The 21,762-nt window shown below is 38.1% G+C and overlaps 2 protein-coding genes across 3 annotated transcripts in view; one reads left to right on the top strand and one right to left on the bottom strand.

Moving 5' to 3' along the window:
• Window positions 1–663, top strand: part of LOC127438131 (BLOC-2 complex member HPS3-like) — a 42,559-nt gene extending 41,896 nt beyond the window's left edge. For both annotated transcript variants that reach the window (XM_051693452.1, XM_051693453.1), the window contains one exon: window positions 13–663. In XM_051693452.1, the coding sequence (XP_051549412.1) occupies window positions 13–140 (128 nt within the window). In that variant the 3' untranslated portion in view covers window positions 141–663. The remainder of the gene's footprint in view (window positions 1–12) is intronic.
• Window positions 468–21,738, bottom strand: LOC127438128 (ceruloplasmin-like). The gene is made up of 20 exons (XM_051693442.1): window positions 21,562–21,738; window positions 19,025–19,269; window positions 17,111–17,323; window positions 15,017–15,190; window positions 14,639–14,893; window positions 14,171–14,336; window positions 13,115–13,254; window positions 12,025–12,165; window positions 11,877–11,921; window positions 10,146–10,360; window positions 8,583–8,733; window positions 8,264–8,476; window positions 7,800–8,007; window positions 6,882–7,021; window positions 6,648–6,776; window positions 4,452–4,558; window positions 3,996–4,215; window positions 3,721–3,860; window positions 1,651–1,813; window positions 468–970 (listed from the first exon to the last, which is right to left on the bottom strand). Exons 1-20 carry the CDS (start codon window positions 21,717–21,719, stop codon window positions 930–932), a joined length of 3,264 nt encoding a protein of 1,087 aa, XP_051549402.1. The 5' UTR covers window positions 21,720–21,738; the 3' UTR covers window positions 468–929.
• Between the last annotated feature and the right edge of the window lie 24 nt (window positions 21,739–21,762).

Genomic DNA, 21,762 nt, shown 5'->3' with positions numbered 1-21,762 from the left:
TGTATCTCACAGAAACTCTACTAGTGGTGTCTGTAGAGTTGAACCCATTGGAGTTCCTGGACTTGCTGCCAGATGATGGAACGGCTCATTTCTTCCTGCCTCATCTCCTTGAATGCAGTCAAAGAAATCTCATGACATGACTCATCATCCATCTGGATATTTCAGACAATCAGTTAATATTGCATCATTCAACACTAAATCTGTTTAAATCAAGTCTTGATTTGATCTCTCAAATCAAGTGATCTTGTTTTAGGAAGTTTAGGTAATATTTTTGTTCAGACAAATGTGTTTGTGTCCGCTTAGTTGTTAAAATGATCTTACTGGAACGAAATATCACAACCAGAATGCATCTTAGGTGTCAAGAATGTATCTCAAATCAAATTATATATAAATATATAATATACTGTAACCCAAAATGTTATATGTATTATAATAATTGACAATTTAATGTACAATTGAAAGTGAGATTTTTTTTTATTTTTTATTTTTTATTGATTTTTAGGTTTGCACTGAATTTGTTGAAATGTTCTGTATCTTCATTTCATGATGTCAGATGTTTGTGCAAATTACCTATAATGCATATATCATCTCATATTTTAGATTGAACCACAATATGTTTAAAAGTTTTATGCAGTTTTTGTTCATAAATTACATTGATTTACAGCATCTTGTGCACTGCTCATTTTCTAAATATTCTTGTGTGTACACATTATATTTTAATAATGATTTTAGTACTACGGTAACTAACTTTTTAGTCTTTCCTTAATTTAGAAAAAATATTTTTTTAAATATGCTTTTTAACAATTATTTTAACCCAGGATAGGAAATTGTATTCTTTTCTTTTGCATACAGAGACACAATGAAAGCATTATGTACAATTACAATTCTTCATTTAGAAAAGTCAGGTTAAAAAAAACACAAGGGGTTATTTAACCACTACCAAACAAACCCAGGAAGCCCCTCTTTTTTCCTGGAAAAAAAGAAAGAAATCATTATTTGTTTTGTACATTTACACTTCAAGTGGCTTAAAACAAATTAGACACTAAAGTCACACTTAAAAATGTCTGAATGAGTTAGATAACAAAATATCAAAGCAAGTGTCATTTATTTTAAATATTATTTGGACACTTTATGGTTGTCAAATGTTAGTGGAACATGTTCATAGTTTATGTGCTGAACGCCACCTGTGGTTCTTCTTTTTAGACTCCTATATAAACTTGAGGAAAACTGACTTCATACATCCACTAAAATCACCAAGAAACCAGTTGATTAAAAGTCAGATTCAAAAAAGTGTAGTTCTGAGAAAATCTCTAGCATCATTTGTTTGCATATACCACTTGCTTTTTTATTTTGTGCTATAATGCAATGAAATCCATACATTTAAAAGTATGACTTAAGTGTTGCGCTCTAGCATGATTACAAATGTAATGACTGATATATAACAGACTCATTTATGATCTGAGTCTTAAATGTATGTAATTAAGAGCTAAAATACAATATGCTTTGCATTACAGCACATTAAAATGTGTTCTTTCTTGTACTTTCAAATACCTCAATGAATCACATTTTACATGAAGTCATTTAACAGACACTCCAAAGTGTCTATGCAGAGAATGTTATTGACTTTTTATACATATCACCTAAACTCACCATCTTTGTCAAGTACTGTGTACGTGGTCTCCATTCCGGCCTGTATGTGGTCAGTCACATGACAGTGTAGCAGCCATGTGCCAGCATACAGTGGACGCATGATCACCGTCTGGAATGTTCCGGGGAACAGATCAAACACGTCTGCTCGATGAGTACCACCAATCTGCACGAAAGACACAAAGTCATCACACTGCAACTCTGAAAGATATCACTGTAGACAAAATCTAAATTCTAAATGGTTTTTGGATGGATGGACGGACAGACAGACAGAAATACAAATGGATGGATGAGATGGGAATGGATTAGATTAGGATAGATGTATGGATGGGATAAATAGATGGATTGACTGATTGATGGTTAACCCATTGGATTGGATTGATGGATGTTTAACCTGATGGATGGATGGATGGATGGATGGATGGATTGAATGTATTCTTTACCATGTCAAAATTATTAATGGTTTTAACCCATTGGATGGACTGGATTGGATTGGATTGGATGGATGGATGGATGGGATGGATTGGGATGGATGAGATGGGATGAATTGGATGGGATGGAATGGATTGATGGATGGTTAACCCATTGGATTGGATTAATGGATGTTTAACCTGATGGATAGATAGATGGATTGAATGGATTCTTTACCCTGTCTAAATTATAAATAGTTTAACCCATTGAATGGATTGGGATGGATGGATGGGACTGGGATGGAAAGGTTGGATGGGATTGGAATGTCATGGATTGGGATGGATTGGGATGGATTGGACTGGATTAGGATGAATTGGATTGGATGGGATTGGGATGGATGGGATCGATGAATGGATGGATGGATTGATGGATGGTTAACCCATTGTATTGTATTGTATTGGATGGATGGATGGATGGATGGATTAGTAGATAGATAGATGAATTGGATGGATTAAATGGATTCTTTACCTTGTCTAAATTCTAAGTGGCCATTGTATTGGGATGGATGGATGGAATGATGGGTAGATGGATGGATGAATGGATGGCTTAAATAGAATTAATGGATTCTTTACCTTGTCTAAATTCTAAATGTTTTTCAACCCACTGGATGAATTGGATTGGATTGGGATGAATGGATGGATGGATGGATGGGATGGGATGGGATTGGGATTGGGATGGATGGGATGGGATGGGATGGATGGATGGATGGATTGGTAGATATATAGATATATTGGATGGATTAAATGTATTCTTTACCTTGTCTAAATTTTAAGTGGTTTTTAACCCATTGTATTGGGATGAATGGATGGATGGATTGATGGATGGGATTGGGATGGATTTATGGAATGGTGGTTTACCTATTGTATTCTATTGTATTGGATAGATGAATGGATGGATGGAATGATGGGTAGATGGATGGATGAATGGATGGCTTAAATGGAATTAATGGATTATTTACCTTCTTTAAATTCTAAATGTTTTTTCAACCCATTGGATGGATTGGGATGAATGGATGGAAGGATGGATGGATTGGGATGGGACTGGAATCAATGTATGGATGGGATTGGGATGGGATTGGAATCGCTGTATGGATGTATGGATGAATAGTTAACCCATTGGATTGGATTGATGGATGGTTAACTCATGTATTGGATTGAATGGATGGATGGATGGATGGATGGATGGATGGATGGGATTGGGATGGGATGGGATTGGAATCGATGGATGGATGTATGAATAAATAGTTAACCCCTTGGATTGGACTGATGGATGGTTAACTCATGTATTGGATTGGATGGATGGATGGATGGGATTGGGATTAGATGGGATTGGAATCGATGGATGTATTAATGGATGGATGAATGGATGATTAACCCGTGTATTGGATTGGATGAATGGATGGATTGGTAGATAGATGGATGAATGAATGGATGGATTAATTCTAAATGGTTTTTAACCCATTGGATGGATAGGACACAATAAGATAGGAATGAATGAATGAATGGATAGATAGATGGGATTGAATTAGGATGGATGAATGGATGGACAGACGGGATGGGATTGGGATGGATGGATGGATAGACAGATTGATGGATAATTTACCTTGTAGTCAAAGCTGTGTCCATGAAAGTGTGCAGTGTGTATGTCCACCTCATTGCCCATCCCCATCAGATACCAGTACACTTTATCTCCCACCCGCATGTTCAGCCCTTTAAGATTTCCATAGACTAAGCCATTGATGCCTGTAATGGACAAAAGAATGGCCAATGATTTACCATCAACACAGCAGACCCACCTTAAATAACATTTGGTGGTTCCAAAAGACACCTAGATGTAATTCATTAAATGTATTGTTTCACAAATGGTTTCATCCTAACCGTGCATCTTGTTGCTTTCAATAAACTCCTCATCCTCCTTCAACGTTTTAGGAGGGTTTTTAACATGAGCTTTGATGTTGTCATCCAGATACCAGGATTGATTCTCATCAAACACCATGAAGAGCAAAGCAAACTCCTCAAGCTCTTTCTTGAATCCCAGTTTCCGTGCCAGATTCTTCCTGCAGATGACCAGCGGCCCGATCAAACCGCTGTACATGTCCTGCACAGGTTCAGATTTACATGCGCATAGCAAATACGTATATGAAACATTACAGTTGTTTTCTTAGATAGGGAGTAGACATTTCTGGATTTTATCAAAAGATTAGATTTAAACTGGTTCTGACATAAAAATAGCCCCATGATACAATTGGTTTCATTGGTTATAAAAGGAGGTATATTCTGTGAAACTGATACTTTAGTCAGAAGATAGGAGAGTTTGAAATTATGTTTAGATACCTTGATAACATCTACAGTGGAGTAATACGCTCCAACATTGCACTCTTCTTGTTCTTCTGTTGGCCCAGCAGTCTTTGGGATGTACCACGTGTATGTTTGAGTTTCACCTTGAGTAAGCAATATATATATATTTTTAAACTTTATTATAAACAATACATGTATTAAAAGTTGTTGAACATCAAATAGACTGAAAATGTTGAGTAGAGGTCATAGGACTTTATCAGGGTTCCCACTCTTTTTGACCAATTAATTTCCATGACTTTTCTAGTTGTTCATGATTACTGGATAAGGATTTTTAATTAAATTTTATAGAGCTTTTACTAAAAAAGAGCAGTTTCTAACTGATGAAATATTTTAGAGCTGAGCACTTTGAGTAAAAATATAATTTACTATAGGAATTTGCTTGACTTTTCCATTATTTTTTAAAGTTTTTATTCATTTCCATTACTTTTTCAGCCCTAGAAACCACAGTTTTAAAATTCCCTGATATTTCTAGGTTTTCCATGAGCGTAGGAAACTCTGAATACACTACCACTCAAAAGATTAGTGTGACGAGGAGGATGGCAGGGCCGGGTCGTGACTACACACGCCCGGCCCTCAACCGGGCTAATCAGCCGAGGAGAGGGGTAAATGCAGTGGAACGCGGAAGTTTGGGAGAGAGAGAGCCACATGCAGCTGCAATGTGTGCGTTTGTGTTCTGTGTGTCTTTTTGTTTAAGTTATTAAAATATTAAATATTATTTTGACTGTTCAGCCGATTCCCTCCTCCTTTCCCAACCTTAACCGTGTTACACTGGTGCTGAAACCCGGGAAGGAGGAAGGATGCGCCGTCCAAGGAGTCCTTGCCTCTGAGGGAGTGATCGATCCAGTGGCGCAGGAGCCCCGCGTCAACCGGCAATGGGGAGGAATGGCTAAGGGGTCCAGTGCCATCACCCGCCGTCGCAGACGGAAGCAGGACAGCGGGCACTCAATGGCATATCTGGGGACGACGAGCTCCTCTCTCTCCTCTCTCTCCCCTGTCTGCTGTCTCCCTCCCTTTTGTTATTCCCGCCCCCCCCCCCCCCCCTCTTCCCTTTCTTCTACCTTTCATCCTGTTCCCCCTCCCAGGCACCCACTTCGGATCCGGAGAGTGGTGGGACCCGTCGATGCTTCCTTCCTTGAAATGGGGGGAGTAGGTCACAGGCCGGAGAAATCCCCAACCTGAGTTTGGCGATGGGGGTATATGGTGAGCTGTTGAAGGAGTTGCTGCCGACTGCCTGGACATGGAGGTACGGCCGCTATCCACGAGGGGAGGGGCTCGCTGCTGGCCTGAGGCAAAGGAGGGAGGAGTGTGACAAGGAGGAGGGCAGGGCCGGGTCATGACTACACACGCCCGGCCCTCAATTGGGCTAATCAGCCGAGGAGAGGGGTAAATGCAGCGGAACGCGGCATTTCAGGAGAGAGAGAGCCACATGCAGCTGGCATGTGTACTTTTGTGTTCTGTGTGTCTTTTTGTTTAAGTTCTTATTAAATATTATTTTGACTGTTCAGCCGATTCCCACCTCCTCCTTTCCCATCCTTAACCGTGTTACAATTAGACACACCTACTTTTTATTTATTATTATTTTCTTCATTTTATAATAATAGTAAAGTCATCAAAATTAGTAAATAACACAAATGGAACAATGGGAATTATGTAGTGACCAAAACTGTAAAATACAGTATACTGTATATAAATATAGCTGCAAGCGTCAATTATCAGGGTCCAAGCAATTTGGAAAAGTGGAGAATTAGAAAAGTAGTAAAATTCGAAAGAACAGATCTGTCAGGGGAAAAGTAATTGTATTACTAAGTGCTCTAGTTACTTTGTAGATATCCCGTCAGCCATTTTGAGTTTTCTGAAAAAAGAAAAATTAATTTAAACTCTTACTAGACTATTAGTCTGACTTGCACGAAATTTTGCATGTATCATCTAGAGTCCCTCGTGTCAAAAAAGTTATCAAAAGAATTTTGATTCATTAAATCGTTAAGAAGTTATAAGCCAATTAACTTTTTGGCAGTGACCCAGTTTAACTAGCAACTTATATCTTCTGAATGATTGGAGTTTTTTTATTTGAATTTCATGCAAAATGGACTAACGATCTAGGAGGAGTTAGAAAAAGTGCCGTGGAGGATTTTTTTATTTTTATAGATCTTGTCATATCAGCACAATATTTACCTGGACGTGTTGGAGTGATCTGAGGACTGTCAGTTTTAACCCCATGAGCATGTATAGAGTACGGCCTCTTAGCCATGTTTTTAAACACAACCTTCACTTTTTCCCCCACGTCACCGTGGATCATGGGTCCTGAGGTGAACAATATCACAATTTAGCATATTTTGTAGGTTTAAAAACATTTACAGCAAATTATGAATTAAGCATTTGTCTACAGCATGAGTTGCAGATACTTACCCATAATCCCCAAGTGTTCCATATCAGCTGGTCTGTCTTTGGGTTTGGTGAAGGTTTCATCAGTGTACTCTCGGTACAGAACCTTCTTGTATTTTGAACCGATGAATTTACCCTCTCTCTTGAGGAATTCATTGCCTGGGCTGAATATATATTAATTAATATAATTTATACATGAAGTTTACTTTCACACTATACAAACAATGTCAATAGAGTGCAACTGTTGGGTTCTGGAAATAAAAATCCTCCAGTGCATTATTTTAAGTTTTATTTTTTATAATAGCGGAATCCCTGATGACTAACTACTCTACCCATGATCCTGACGGGAAATGATCCACCAATCAGAGAATCGCATCCAAAAAAGCACAACAAAAGTGCTCTGCAGCGACCGCCCACTCCCATCACATCATGAATGATGCAATCAAGTCAATCTTCCTACATTCTCAAACTACTTCTATATTTGCAAATATCAGAATATTTTGCAATAGAATTTAAATGTATTATTTCTTTACTTATAATCAATAACCTTAAATCAATAGTTTTACGTATATTTTTTCCATCTTTTTAAATTCAATTATGTCATTCACAATGCTTCATGGGATTGTTGCTAATTCCCTCATGAAAGATTTTATGTAAAGTACACACCTTTGTACCTTTGTCTTTTCGTCCAATTTTTAAACCTTTTTTCCTTCGAATCAAAGTTTGTAATGTTGTGATTCACTCTAGAGCTGGTTGGTTTGGTTCATGGCTTAGAACTCATTTATCTAGGATTTTATGAAAATCCTTTGGAAAAAATGAGAATGAAAGGTAAAAATACTTCCAGGACCAAGACTACTAAAAAGTGGGTGGGCACTGTTGGGTGAAGACACTTTTCAGTGAACTGTTTCCTTAACAATGAACTGTTAAGCTCTCAGTATCTACCTGTCCTTCAGATTATGGTGCATCTGCTCCTCCCACGTGCGGCTAGGTGAATAATCCCAGTCCATCTCCACAGCAGCGATGTAATACTTCTTCTGATGTATCATCACCTCAGATTGACGGTTCCAAAAGTGACACTTCTCCACGGTGTAGTTGGCTCTCATTCCACCATGGTAATGATCCGTGGTTTTACACACCACCTCAAACTGGCCTGCAGACACCACACATGACATTATCAGATGAGCAAAATGTGTTTACTACTTTGATGATGTTACTTCAAAATGCATGTCTATGCAAAAGATTAAGGTAAGGTAAGCAGTTTTCTAAAACGCATAGTTCTGACTAAATTCTTATTGGATGAGCTGCAAAGTGCCTTGATGCAGCCACATGTTCTTGTTTGGTATAGAATATAATAGCTCTTCATCACAATGAGATCAGAGAGAGAAAAGGGAATGATGGAAAATTACCCATGCTGTCAGGCTCCATGATGACAGTGTGAGAGACATGAGGAAACACATTGATGGTATCTTTCCTGGTTCCTTTGTAGAGGAATCTGTTGCCTTCAAAGTAAAGTCCATGAATATCTGCTTCTGATCCCAGACCAGACAGATGCCAGGACACCTTATCACCTTTACACATATTCAAGCCTTTCAGATTTCCATACATGTATCCATTGAGTGCTGTGGATGAACAGTAAATGTTTAATTGGGTGATAGAGTGAAGGATATGGTTTGTGTCCTAAAGAAATAAGCATATATTTGTTTGAGGATTCTAATTAGTGCTCACAGTGCATTTTATTTGACTCCTGAAAGTCTTCATCGTCTTTCTTGACAGATTTTGGCTGTTTTGTGGATCTGTTGATGTTGTCATCCAAATACCAGCTCAAGTTCTCATCAAACACGGTTGCAAGAAGGTGAAACTCTTTCTCCACATTTTTCTGGGTTGCAAAGAAAAAAAAAGGAAAAGAATAAAAAAACGTTATTAGCATTGCATTGTTACTAGGGTTGGTCCAACAACTTTCTAGTCAATTAGTAAGTTCAACTAATAAGTTTATATAGATTTTATCTAGATATGTTTTGACAGTGTGGTGTGCTTTAACTCACTAGCAGTAACTGTGAGACTGTTAGGATGCTAACACCTCAGATGAGATGTTACGTCTCTAAATACATCCCTGTTACAGGATTTACAATGTGCAAGGAGGAGGCAGGAACTGGCTGAACAGTCAAAATAATGTTTAATGAAAACTTAAAAAGACATAAACATAAACAAACATGGCAGCTGCTTGTGGCTCTCTTTCTCTCGAATTGCCGCATCTGGCTTGGCTTTATCCCTCTCCTCGGTTGATTAGCCCGATTGGGGGCCGGCCGTGTGCACTCACGGCCTGGCTCCGCCCTCCTCCTCATCACACTCCTCCCTCCTTTGCCTCAGGCCAGGGAACCCCCGGCATGACGTACATCCCCCCCCACCACATTCCGAGGGGGGATGTCACCCTTACGGCTGTGCCTGCCGGCAGGCTTTCCCCACCTTTTGAGACCAGGGAGGGAGACAAGGGGAGGGAAAAGGGGAGAGTGAAAGAGCGAGGCAGAGCGACAGTGAGAGAGAGAGAGGAGAGAGAGAGAAAAAAAAATTTGCTTGCCGGTTCCCAGACACGCTGTTGCCTGGTCCTCGACCACTCCTCCACCCTCTGGCGGATGACAGCCGCTCCTCCCCGGGCGGACTGGAGCGAGTTGTCCGACCCCTGGTGGATGGAACGCCTCTCCGCGTTCTGGCAGCTGGGAGCGAGCCCCTCCACCCCTGGCAGTGGCTCCACCGCTCGAGGCAGACGCAGCGAGCCCTTCCTCCCCTTGCGGATGGTTGCCATTCCTCCGCGTCCAGGCGGCTGGCAGTGACTCCTCCGTCCCCGGCAGATGGCTGCGGCTGCTCCTTTGGGTGAACGGCAGTGGCGAGGACTCCATGACAGTGCATCCCTCCTCTCTCCCGGGTTTCGGAACCAATGTAACAGGGTTTACAATGGGCAAGGAGGAGGCGGGAACCGACTGAACAGTCAAAATTTAAATTTAAAAAGATATAAACATAAACACACACGGCAGCTGCATGTGGCTCTCTCTCTCTCTCTCTCTCTCTCTCTCTCTCTCTCGAACTGCCGCATCGGGCTCGGCTTTCTCCCTCTCCTCGGCTGATTAGCCCAATTGGGGGCCGGCCGTGCGCACTCACGGCCCAGCCCCGCCCTCCTCCTCGTCACAATCCCCTTTAAAGCCATCAAAGCAGTACTTTTGCAACAAATGTAGTTTTACACATCCCTAACTGTTACAAGATATTATTTTTAAGAGTTCTGCATCCACCTCGCACCTGCTTCCCTGATTTGAGGGTTTTGGGTTTGCAGATCAGAAGGGGTCCAACAAGCCCTGAGTTGGTGTCATGAATGGGATCCACTGCAGAGTAGTACAGGTAGGTGATGCAGTCAGGGTCATTTTTGGTAGGTCCTCCACCCTTGGGCACCACCCACTCATATTGGTAGGTGGTGTCAGGACGGACCATTGCAGCAGGAAGTGGCTCAACCACTCCTGAAAGAGATCAAGACCATTCAACTTTATTTAGACAATTTATACATTTAAAGATTATTTGAATATTTTCCAGCATTTAGTTTTTCCTGTGTAAATTATTACTGTATAAATATTAAATTCAACATGAATAAGCATTTGCAACTCATTTTACTTCTATAAATATTCAGAGTGAAACATGATATTCAATGGAAATGTAGGGCAGGACTTAATTTCATCCATCATGAATTGATTGGATCATGAAAAATTGACGTCCCATTCCAGACCGGAGCCAGACCAGAATGTGAGTCTGCAGCGGATTGAGGAGGACACCCACATTTAGGAGGCATTTTTACCTGGGTGTGGAGTCTGTAGGTCAAATTCACCCACAAGAGTGTCTCAACGTATCCAAATAGATATCAAATCTATCATTATTTGCTATTATTACTGTAATATATACAGTATGTTAACCATTATTACATGGATCTCTGAAATACTCAATTCTGATTGGTCAATGGCGCCATCTAGCGGTCTGATATTTCTTTGCAACAACCAGACATTTGGGGATCAAGACCGGTCATCCGGGTATTGCGAGTCATCTTTCCTGCTTATCGGTGCATTTGCGATCTCTACAAGTAAGCTAATAAAATAATTTAAACTCAAATCAATGTTTCATGTCCATTTATTTATTTATTTTGCAAGTAGTCTTGCAAAATAAGATGGATAATGAGCAGTCAGGCGGTCATTATTTACAAGAAAAATACCAAGAGGACTTTGACGTAAACCGCAAATGGAATGTAGTTCTTCAGCGATTGCCTTCTTCTCATATAACTACATAATTTCAACGCAAATCAATATTTTGCATCCATTTAGTTATTTATTTAGTTAGTAGTGATGTCATAAGCAGAGTCCTTGGTGTCGGGGTCCTGATCACCCTTTCAGAATTTATTTTGCAATAACAACTGGCCAACTATATATAATCCCTTCCTTAAATTACTGCATTACCTATTGGCAAGATTTTAGGCTACATTACCTACAACAGCTAACTACAGTATTTGGCTATACAGTATGTTAACATTAACCAATAAGCCGTGTGGTCTAGATGATATCAACTGCAAATTAAGTTGTTTCATAGAAGGAGAAAGTTACTACATTTTTATAAAAGATTACAAAGACAATGTTTTTCCTTTTGAATAACTTGCACAATAAGACTAGGAACTTGTATTAAGAAAGTAAAAAGGCTCAATTTTGATTTCATGTTGATTTTAAAGTTTGCACACTTTATCTAAATTGATGAATTTCACTCTGTTTACTCTGCAAATCCAGTCATGCACTCACTAATCAGCCAGGTTATACAGAGAGCGAACTTTGCTACCTCATAGATTTGTACTGATTTGTTTGAGTTCAGCCTGGGCTGTACAATACACTTTTACGAAATAAGCCCTGACTATGATGCAACATTAGACTCAGTAGACAGTCTGAGATCACATAACCCTTCATTACTAGGTCTTTCTCAATATCATTGAGATCATTCTCTTACTTGCTTCTTTCTTGAGTTCCCGGAGCTTTTTGGCAGTGTATGACTCTGCATTAGAACATAAATCAAAATAACAGAATAAGATCATTATTTTCAGGTGTGTGATGCCTGTATGTTTTTACGTATTTATGTAATGAGGTCCATTCGTTACCTTCAAGGACATTGTGGTAGAGTGTGCCGTCCATTTCGATGCTATATTGCACTCCATGAGGTTGAATACTGTAAGGCCTGTTAGCTTTATTTCTAAATGTCACTTTAATTGTGTCCTCTTCCTCCGCTCTGATGATTGGACCTGAAATACAATTCAAAGAGGTTCATATGTGTTTTCAATAATCGCAACACTGTATATAATGACACAACATGTTTTGATTTCCCCTAAAGTCACAGCTAATAAAGTAGTTTCTCTGTGATTACAAGCTAATCATTGCAATATGCGATACTGCTAAATGTGCTAAACTAATTCACTTTCAAAGTTAAAGCCATGGAGTATTCAATACAGCATATGTACAACTTAAGTTCTATGGACAGTAGCATATGTAAGATGAAGGCAGATGAAATTAAGTTCAGTCATAAAACTCTACATGTAATCTGTTAGTCAACTGGCTCGCATACTCTATGGTCAAAGATGATAGGTTCTTTGACATGTAATCTCTTAGTCAATCAATATGTGTACTCTCTCTTTGTCTAAAATTTTAATTGCTTAGTTGTTTGCAGATAAGCCAGTTTCCCTGCAGTGAGCTATGAAAGTTTTCTCTCTGAAACCCTCCTCCTCCTCAGCATCACAGGTTTAGATCTGGTTCACAGTGATTTTATGTACAGTCCTGTAATGTCCTACATGCTTGATGCACCATGTCTTGTGAATGTCTAATTGTGCAGCAGCAGCATGTCTTTCAAACTCAACACAGCGTGTCTGTCTGTGTATTTTCTAGCAGTAACAAGTTTTCATACTTGCTCTGCAGCAGCAGCAGCAACAGCGTAAGCAGATTTAGTTCGCCAAGACCAACCCTACCATCTTTTCATACCCATTATAACACCTTAAATTTATTCAGAGAGTTATCATGACTAAACTTCTAGTTTTTATGTTACTGATGGGTTGAGTTTGCCCCATGTAAATATGTCCTTTTGTCAAGAAACTCTAGCGGGATTCACCCTAACCCAGCAGCAAATGCACTCTCATGAGAGTTTCCACAGCACAACACTTACCACCTAGACATTACCCATGTAAATAGCTATTTTATTACCTAGAATGCCCAGGTGTTGCTCCTCAGGCGTCCTCTCTTTGCGCTTGGTGAATGTGTCATCAGTGTATTCCACATATTGCACCTTTTTGTATTTGCCCCCAATGCGGTCATTATGGTTATCAAAGTATGTGTCAGATACACTGCGGATATTAGAAACACAAGTGCAAATTCAAGGACCAAAAAAAGGACATGCCCCATGATTTCAACATGAATCTAAGCTAGGGGTCTTTAAACTTTTTCAGGCCAAGGACCCCTTGGTGGATAAAGACAGAGCAGGGAGTTACATATTAAATAAAACCGAGTGTTGATTTTAAGCCTGGCTTAAAATGACATGCATATAATACCATATCAATGTATTTATATACTTTGTTATGATGGTTACACTGCAAAGCAGTTAAAATAATGTATGTTGATGTACAGTCATATTGTATATTACATTTTATATTTTAATTTTCATGTGTAAGGGATGGTAAACATTTAGCTGTAGTTTAGCTTTAAAGTTAACTATAAATTGTTTTTTTGTTTAATGCATCTTTTCATTTTTTCACAAAAAATAGTTCAGCTGATCAAACAATAAATTCCATACCCCTGTAGTACAGCAGCAGACCCGTTAAAGACTTCTGTTCTAAACAAAGAGGTTATAGGGATAGTTCATCCAAAAAAGAAAATTCTCTATATCAATATAAGTCCTTTTTTGCTATAAATTCTCCTCCCTGCCCAGTAGGTGGCGATATGCACAAAGAATGAGAATTGCCAGAAACAAAAGAAGAAGAATGTGAAAGTTAAAATGGAGGTTTATAGAAAAAAAGGACTTAAAAATTGATCTGTTCCTCACCCACACCTATCATATTGCTTCAGACGATATGGATTAAAACACTGGAGTCGAATGGATTACTTTTATGCTGCCTTTATAAGCTTTTTGGAACTTTACAATTTTGGTCACCATCCACTTGCATTGTATGGATTTAGAGAGCCAAGAGGATGGCATGAGGGTGAGTAAATGATGAGAGAATTTTCATTTTTGGGTGAACTATTCCTTTAAAAAATATGTGTTACCTGTCATCAACAAGTTTCTTTCCTGAATATTGGTTTATCTCCGTTGGCCCATAATCCCATATGATTTCCTCAGCGGCGATGAAATACTGTCTCACTTCTCCAAATGGTCTGGGTTTGTGCACATTTGGGAAACACTTCTTAATCTCAAAAATGGCTTGCATGCCGGCTAAAAGGGGGGAGAAATGTAATTAATTCAACACATTTCAATTTTTAAACATCATTTATGACTTTACGGTGCAATAAGCGGTAACATCTGACTTTTATCAGGAAAGTTTTTTTTGTCAGGAAATGCAAAACTTCTGGCAAATATCTGCAGCGAATCAAAAGCTCATTTACATGTGAAAATAACAAGTGGCAAATTTGCTGCAAAGTTGCAGCAAGTTTGTAGCTAGTTTAGATTTTTTATTATGAAATAAAACCCAACAATTATAACAAGACTTGAAAGGCGCTGATCTAACCCCACTGTACCTCCGAGATGGTCGTTAACTTGACAGCTGAGCAGCCATTGGCCGGGATTATCCGCCACCATCTCTACATTGACAAATGTAGCCGGGAACAGACTGACAGTGTCAACATGGTGCTGTCTGTCCGTCAACACCTGTCCGTGGAAGTATGCTGAGTGAATGTCCACCTCGTTCCCCATCCCAAACAGGTGCCAGTGGATCTTATTACCCATACACATACTGAGATCCGGCAGATTTCCGTAGACATAACCATTAATAGCTGCAACAAAGTTGACACAGGAAATGGATATACACGTGGGTATAGAGTAGTTTTCAGAAGATTCTAGAACAGGATTTGACCTACATTGACCAGAATCATCTGGGATATTATTAGTGTACTCACAGTGCATTTTATTGCTCTCCTGAAAACCCTCATCATCTTTGTTGACTTTGGCAGCTGCTGAGCAGTAAGTCTTGATGTTTTCATCCAAATACCAGCTGAGGTTCTCGTCAGACACCGTAAACATCAAGGTGTAAAGATGTTCACCTGACCTATCGCCATGGACATCCAGAGTGCCTGAGAATTACACAAACAAAAAAGATTCATTCATTTTTGCTGGTCTATGGAGTATCGCTACTCAACATTTTTATAATATTCTGTAAGAGCAAAAACAAAAAGTTGTTGTTATATTGTCAGCCTGATCTTATGAAAATGATGTGACTATTGTGGCATTTTTGTAAAATGACATTACATTGTTCCTTACATGCATTGGGTCAGTTTCAAGGTGAAATGTCCACTTTGTGGCATTGAAAGCAAGTTAAATGTTCTCCCAAACAGGGGTGCGTTTTCTATGCAATGACGTAACTCACTGCATAACCACCATAGTATGATGTGTCGTTGTAGAAATTAACTAGCTAATCACAACTGTTTCCCAAAAGCGTAGTAACTTTGTTGCACATCCATCGTTCAAACCACATTGGTTGAGCTGTCCTTAATGACATAACTCAGGGAGTTGAGTAATAATAATAGCTAATTTACACATAAACCAGAAAGCCTTGTAATGTGAGAATGCTGCTGAAGACATGAAATTGGCATGCACTTGCACTGCAATAGGTGGGTTTCCTTAGACTTCGGTGTTCCCCTGACGCACCTGAGCATATGCACTCGTCAAAAACATATTAACTGCACACTCATGTGTTAACATAAACACATAAAAGCCATGTTCTTCGACAGAAATCGTATGTGATAAAGCGCTTTCTCTTCTCCTCCTTTGTCCCTTAAAAGGCTGCACTCGCATTTATGTGACGTTTCAGAATGATGCTTTCTGCCAAACCCCAGATAAAAAATAATTTTCTTAAATGCATGTAAACATATATGTAATGAAAGATACAGAAGCCTCAGCGATGTCAAATGATGTCCACACAGCAAACTAATAAGGAGCTATTCTTCTAACCACAGGTGGATAACTTTCAAACCACAGAACCACAGAATGTTCGTTTGAACTATGGTTTCGGGAAACATTAAATCGTTGAACTATGTTGGTAATGATGGAACTTGGGACCATAGTTGGCTAACGATGCTTTTGGGAGACACACCCCAGATGAGGTTTTAAAGGTTAATGCTCTATCGAATTTTAAATCAACAAAATAGGGTACCTCCCTACCCTAAACCTTAAACCTAAACCTAACCGATAGTGTCTTAAAAACCAAATGTTAGGGTTAGGCTTAAGGTTAGAGTAGGGTTAGGACTTTGCATTGTGCCTAAAACCAAACCTGGTCTAATGACAGAATTGGCTCATTCAAAAACACTTTTACTCCCATTGAGAAAAATAAACGAACCAATGAACAATGTTATTACGATTTTTCCTATATTTAACCCACTACCAGAACCTAAACCTAACCATACAGTCTAACCTCTTTTACCACAGGTAAAAGAACATCTGGATTTGAAACAAGATGAGGGAAACATATTACGGGTTCAGTGGTGGATTTAGGCTTGGGCGACATGGCCGTGTTGAAGCGGGTTTCGCCCAGAACTGCTACTGTACGGGTTATTGACATACATAAGTAATTTGTATTGCATAGATATGAAGTGTTGCATAAGAGGCTTTGCATTTGATGCCTGTATTGTATTGATTTGAAATTCTGTTTGTTGATTGCTTGGTCTAAAATTTGGACATTTCCATATGAGCGAATTTGCATGATATTTAATGATTTTGCCATCATGTATGAATTATTAAGAGTTTTCAAGAGACTATGTTGCTAAAACCCCCTTAATCATTGTAAAATCACTGTAATGCATGGCCTCTAGAGGCTTATTGCTTTAATATTTTAGTTTTGTGGCTATACTTTTGAAACTGTGTATTTTAATGTTAATTGTGTTGCTGTGTGTAGTTGCATTGTAGCATTACTGTAACTGCTGATAAAAGTTTCTTTAATTAGAGGTGTCAGAACCCCCACTGTAATTCCTGATGTAAGTAAAGAAAATGACTTGTACCTTTTTTACATATGATGAGAGGTCCAATGAGACCTGAGGCGATGTCTTTAGGGGCCTTAACATGAGAGTGGTATATTCTCGTCAGGCAGTTAGTGTCATCTTTAGCAGGACTGTGGGAAGCAGGCAGAGTCCAAATATATGTGAAGGATTTCCCAGGGGCTACAGAATCATCTGTTTTCTCCATCTTCTCTGATGAATCGGGATACAGAGCTCCTGGAAAGACAATTTCACAGTATATCCTTGATAAATTCAACAGCAAAAAAACTCTAGGTGTGCAGGTACGTATATGAAATCTGGGTTTTTCTTCAAATTTGGGCACCCTTATCCTGGGGTTTGATTAAAAAATATAAAAAAGTCTTGTATCGAAGCTAGATACCGCCATGAAACAAGAATAAAAAATAAAAAGGTAATCTGACTCTTTATCTTAAAAAAAAAAAAAAAAAAAAGGCACAACTGCAAGATATAAACGTAATTATGTCGCAGTTGTGAGTTTATATCGTAATAACGAGAAATAAAGTCGCAATAGCAAGATAAAAACATGTAGCCTAATTACTAGTATTAAAGTCACAATTTTGAGTTTATATCTCTTAGTAACTAGAAATAGAGTTGCAATTGTGAGATATAGGCTAAGCACGTAATTACGAATATTAAAATATTTAAAAAAAATTAGTTTATATTTTAATAACGAGAAAGAAAGTCACATTTACGAGATAAAAACACAATTACAAGTACTGAAGTCGTGTTTGTGAGTTAATATCTATTAGAACTGAGAAATTAAGTCGCAATTGTAAGATATAAACACCTAATTACGAGTAAAATTAAATAATTCTAGTTTATATCTTGTATAATAAGAAACAAAGTCGCAATTGAAAGATATAAATACATTATTACGAGTATAAAAGTCACAACATTTTGAGTTTATATCTCGTAATAACTAGAAATAGAGTTGCCATTGCGAGATATAGGCTAAACACATAATTATGAGTATGAAACTTGAAAATTTGAGTTTATATTTTAATAACGAGAAATAAAGTCACAATTAAAATATGAGCACAATCATAAGTATTAAAGTTGCGCTCGTGAGTTCGTATTTAATAGAACTGAGAAATAAATCCGTAATTGTGAGATATAAACACATAATTACGAGTAAAATTCAATAATTCAAGTTTATATCTTGCAATAATAACGAGAAATAAAGTCACAGTTGAAAGGTATAAACACGTTATTACAGTATAAAAGTCACAATTTTGAGTTTTAATCTCATAATAATGAGAAATAAAGTTGCAATTGCAAGATATAAACACGGAATTACAAGTATTAAAATTATAATTGTGAGTTTATATTGTAATAATGAGAAATAAGTCAACTGCGAGATATAAACAGGTGATTATGAGTAGTAATGTGGCAATTGCTAGTTTATATCTCATAATAACGAGAAATAGTCACAACTGCGAGATATAAACACGTAATTAGGCTACGATTATTAAAGTCGCAAGTTCGAGTTTATATCTTGTAATAACGAGAAATAAATTCGCAATTGTGAGATACACATACTTACGTGTATTAAAGTCACAATTGGGAGATATAAAGTCAGAATTACCTTTTAACTTTTTTATTCTGAGGCAGGATTAAATTACCATAGTCTTGGTAACTTTAACCTGCCTTCGTTTGTTTTGCTACTTTTAAAATGCCTGTAATGTGTATATTTTTATGTTTTGTAATTGTACTTTTAACCTAGTCCCAAACCCAGACTTTTAATCTTAAAATATAAAAATCCACAATAAAATATTATTACAATTTTAAAACGGTCTATGATATTTGTTTTTAAAATGTATTTAAAAAAATGTTTAAATGAAATGTCCACAGGGCCAAAAGTAGCCACAATTGAAGAAACATCCACCAGTGGACACAAACCTTCATGAGACTTGTTGTAGCTCAGGCCATGAGCATGAATGGAGTACGCTCGTGTGGCCATATTTTTCAGATGTACAATAACTATGTCATCTTCCTCTGCACTGATGAGGGGCCCGAGGTAGCCCAGCCACTTCGGTTTTTCTATCTCCTTCCTGTAGGTGGCATCAGTATATTGATGGTACACTGCTTTCTTATAGACCCGCCCGATCCGACGCTCGCCTCTCTCCAGAAACACCTGTGCATCTCTGTCAAACACCATAACAGCTCTGTCTGTGAAGATTTCTCATATAGAATAGTTTACTTAATAATTTACATAATTTAAGCTAGTGTTAATGCAAGTAACCCTCTTACCCAGGTTCAAATACTTTTTTGTGAAAGTCAAGCAGCAATAACAATTACATTGCAGACATTAAACCTAAAGACATTAAAATAAACTTTTCATTTGTAACTTAATTTATTCAGGTTGATTACGTCATACTAATGACTTGAATAAAACCAGTAAATTTAACTGAGTAAACATTTTTACAGTGTTATAGACCCCCAGTGGACATGGTATAGGAAAACATGGCTCAAAGCAATGAGTAGATTTACCAATATTTATATTATTTATATAATATTTTATCACTATGAATTTACATGGTATTCTCAGTTATTGTGAGGAAACTTAAAGCTTAGTGCGAAATAAAACAAATTAGTGTGAGGAAACGCAAAACTTAGTATGAGGGAAAGCAAAACTTTCTGCGAGGAAACGCACACTATTGCAGGTTAATGCAAACTTTTGCAAAGAAACTCAAAAGTTATTGCGAGGGAATGCAAAACTTAGTACGAGGGAAAGCAAAACTTTCTGCGAGGGAACTCACACTACTGCAAAGGAACTCAAGTTTGCGTTCCCTCACTTGTTATGAGGAAATGCAAAACTTAGTCAGAGGGAACACAAACTATTTCAAAAGGAACTCAAAACATATTGTGAGGAAATGGAAAACTTATTGCGAGAGAACGCAAACTACTGCAAAGGAACTCAAAACTTATTGTGAGGGAACGCAAAACTTAGGGCGAGGGAACACAAACTATTACAAAGGAACTCAAAACTTATTGTGAGGAAATGCAAAACTTATTGTGAGAGAACGCAAACTGTTGCAAAGGAACTCAAAATGTATTGTGAGGGAATGCAAACTATTGCGAGGGAATGCATACTATTGCAAGGAAACGCAAAACTGATTGCAAGGAGATGCAGAACTTATTGCGAGGGAAAGCACACTATTGCAGGGTAATGAAAACTCTTGCAAAGGAACTCAAGTTATTGCACGGGAACTCAAATCTTAGTGTGAAGGAAAGCAAACTATTGCAAGAGAATGCAAACTTTTGCAAAGGAACTCAAAATTATTGTGAGGGAACACAAAACTTAGTGCAAGGGAAAGCAAAACTTTCTGCGAAGGAACGCACACTATTGCAGGGTAATGTAAACTCTTGCAAAGGAACTCAAAAGTTATTGCAAGGGAACTAAATGCTTAGTGCGAAGGAAATTAAACTATTGCGAGGAAATGCAAAACTTATTGTGAGAGAATGCAAACTTTTGCAAAGGAACTCAAAATTATTGCGAGGGAACACAGAACTTGGTGCAAGGGAAAGCAAAACTTTCTGCGAAGGAACGCACACTAAGTTTTGCGTTCTCTTGCAGTAAGTTTTAAGTTCCTTTGCAAAAGTTTGCGTTCTCTCACGATAAGTTTTGCGTTTCCTCGCAATAACTTTTGAGTTCTTTCGCAAGAGTTTGCATTACCCTGTAATAGTGTGCTTTCTCTCGCAATAAGCGCTTCCTTGCGATCAGTATTGCGTTTCCTTGCAATAGCTTGCATTGTTTGCATTCCCTCACAATAGTTTGCATTCCATCACAATACATTTTTCATTCCCTCCAATAATTAGTGTTTCCTCACAATAGTTTTGTGTTCCTTTGCACTAGTTTGCTTTCCTTCGCAAAAAATTTTGATTTCCTTCAAAATGATTGCGAAGGAACACAAAACTTAGTGCAAGAGAAAGCAAAACTTTCTGCGAGGGAATGCACATTATTGCAAAGGAACTCTAAACTTATTGTGAGGGCACTCAAAACTTATTGCGAAGGAACGCAAACTATTGCGAGGGATTGAAAATCTATTTTAGAAAATAAATTCCACCCCTGTGGCTCCTTCGAAATTCCCTAGTCACATGCATATTTCTGGGTGGATGATTAATTTATTCCTCAATAAAAAGTGTCAATTTCAAAAGTAACAGGGGAATTACTGACATAAAGTGAGTATTTGGCAGGTCACATGATCTCAACATGGCAACACCCATGTGGGTGCACATAGTTCCATTTACTGTAAAACAAAACAGCTTTTTCTAGAAGGCTGATATAAGTGGAGTCTTCATCTCATGTGAATGTATATCATTTTTAACTTATTATTTTTAAATAACTTTTATTTTTTTATATTTAGCAACAAATTACTGAGTGCACATTTAAATAAAATACAAACAAGTTATTCCAGACAGAACTTGTAACTCACACATCTTCCTTTATGGTTTTGTTCCGAATCAGATTTATACCACTAGGAGCATAATCCCACTGAATCTCCTTAATGGAAATGAAATATTCCCTCGTGATACAGGATGCAATTCCAGCACAACACAAAACCACGAGTAGCGTCCACTGCAGCCCCTTCATTCTGCATCAGTGGGATCTGGATATCAAAAAAGAGCAGAATGCT

Source organism: Myxocyprinus asiaticus, chromosome 49, assembly GCF_019703515.2.
Source record: "Myxocyprinus asiaticus isolate MX2 ecotype Aquarium Trade chromosome 49, UBuf_Myxa_2, whole genome shotgun sequence".
NCBI lineage: Eukaryota > Metazoa > Chordata > Actinopteri > Cypriniformes > Catostomidae > Myxocyprinus > Myxocyprinus asiaticus.
The sequence above is the reverse complement of the archived record's forward strand: the minus strand, read 5'-3'. Positions and strand labels throughout refer to the sequence as shown.

Bases quoted from the DNA above. Each gene is read 5' to 3' on its own strand.
- LOC127438128 (XM_051693442.1), bottom strand. From the start codon at position 21,719: ATGAAGGGGCTGCAGTGGACGCTACTCGTGGTTTTGTGTTGTGCTGGA. The intron at 6,777-6,881 runs GTAAGTATCTGC...TGTTCACCTCAG, and splicing joins GGAACACTTGGGGATTATGG to GACCCATGATCCACGGTGAC. The intron at 1,814-3,720 runs GTAAATTATCCA...TCTTTCGTGCAG, and splicing joins GACACAGCTTTGACTACAAG to ATTGGTGGTACTCATCGAGC.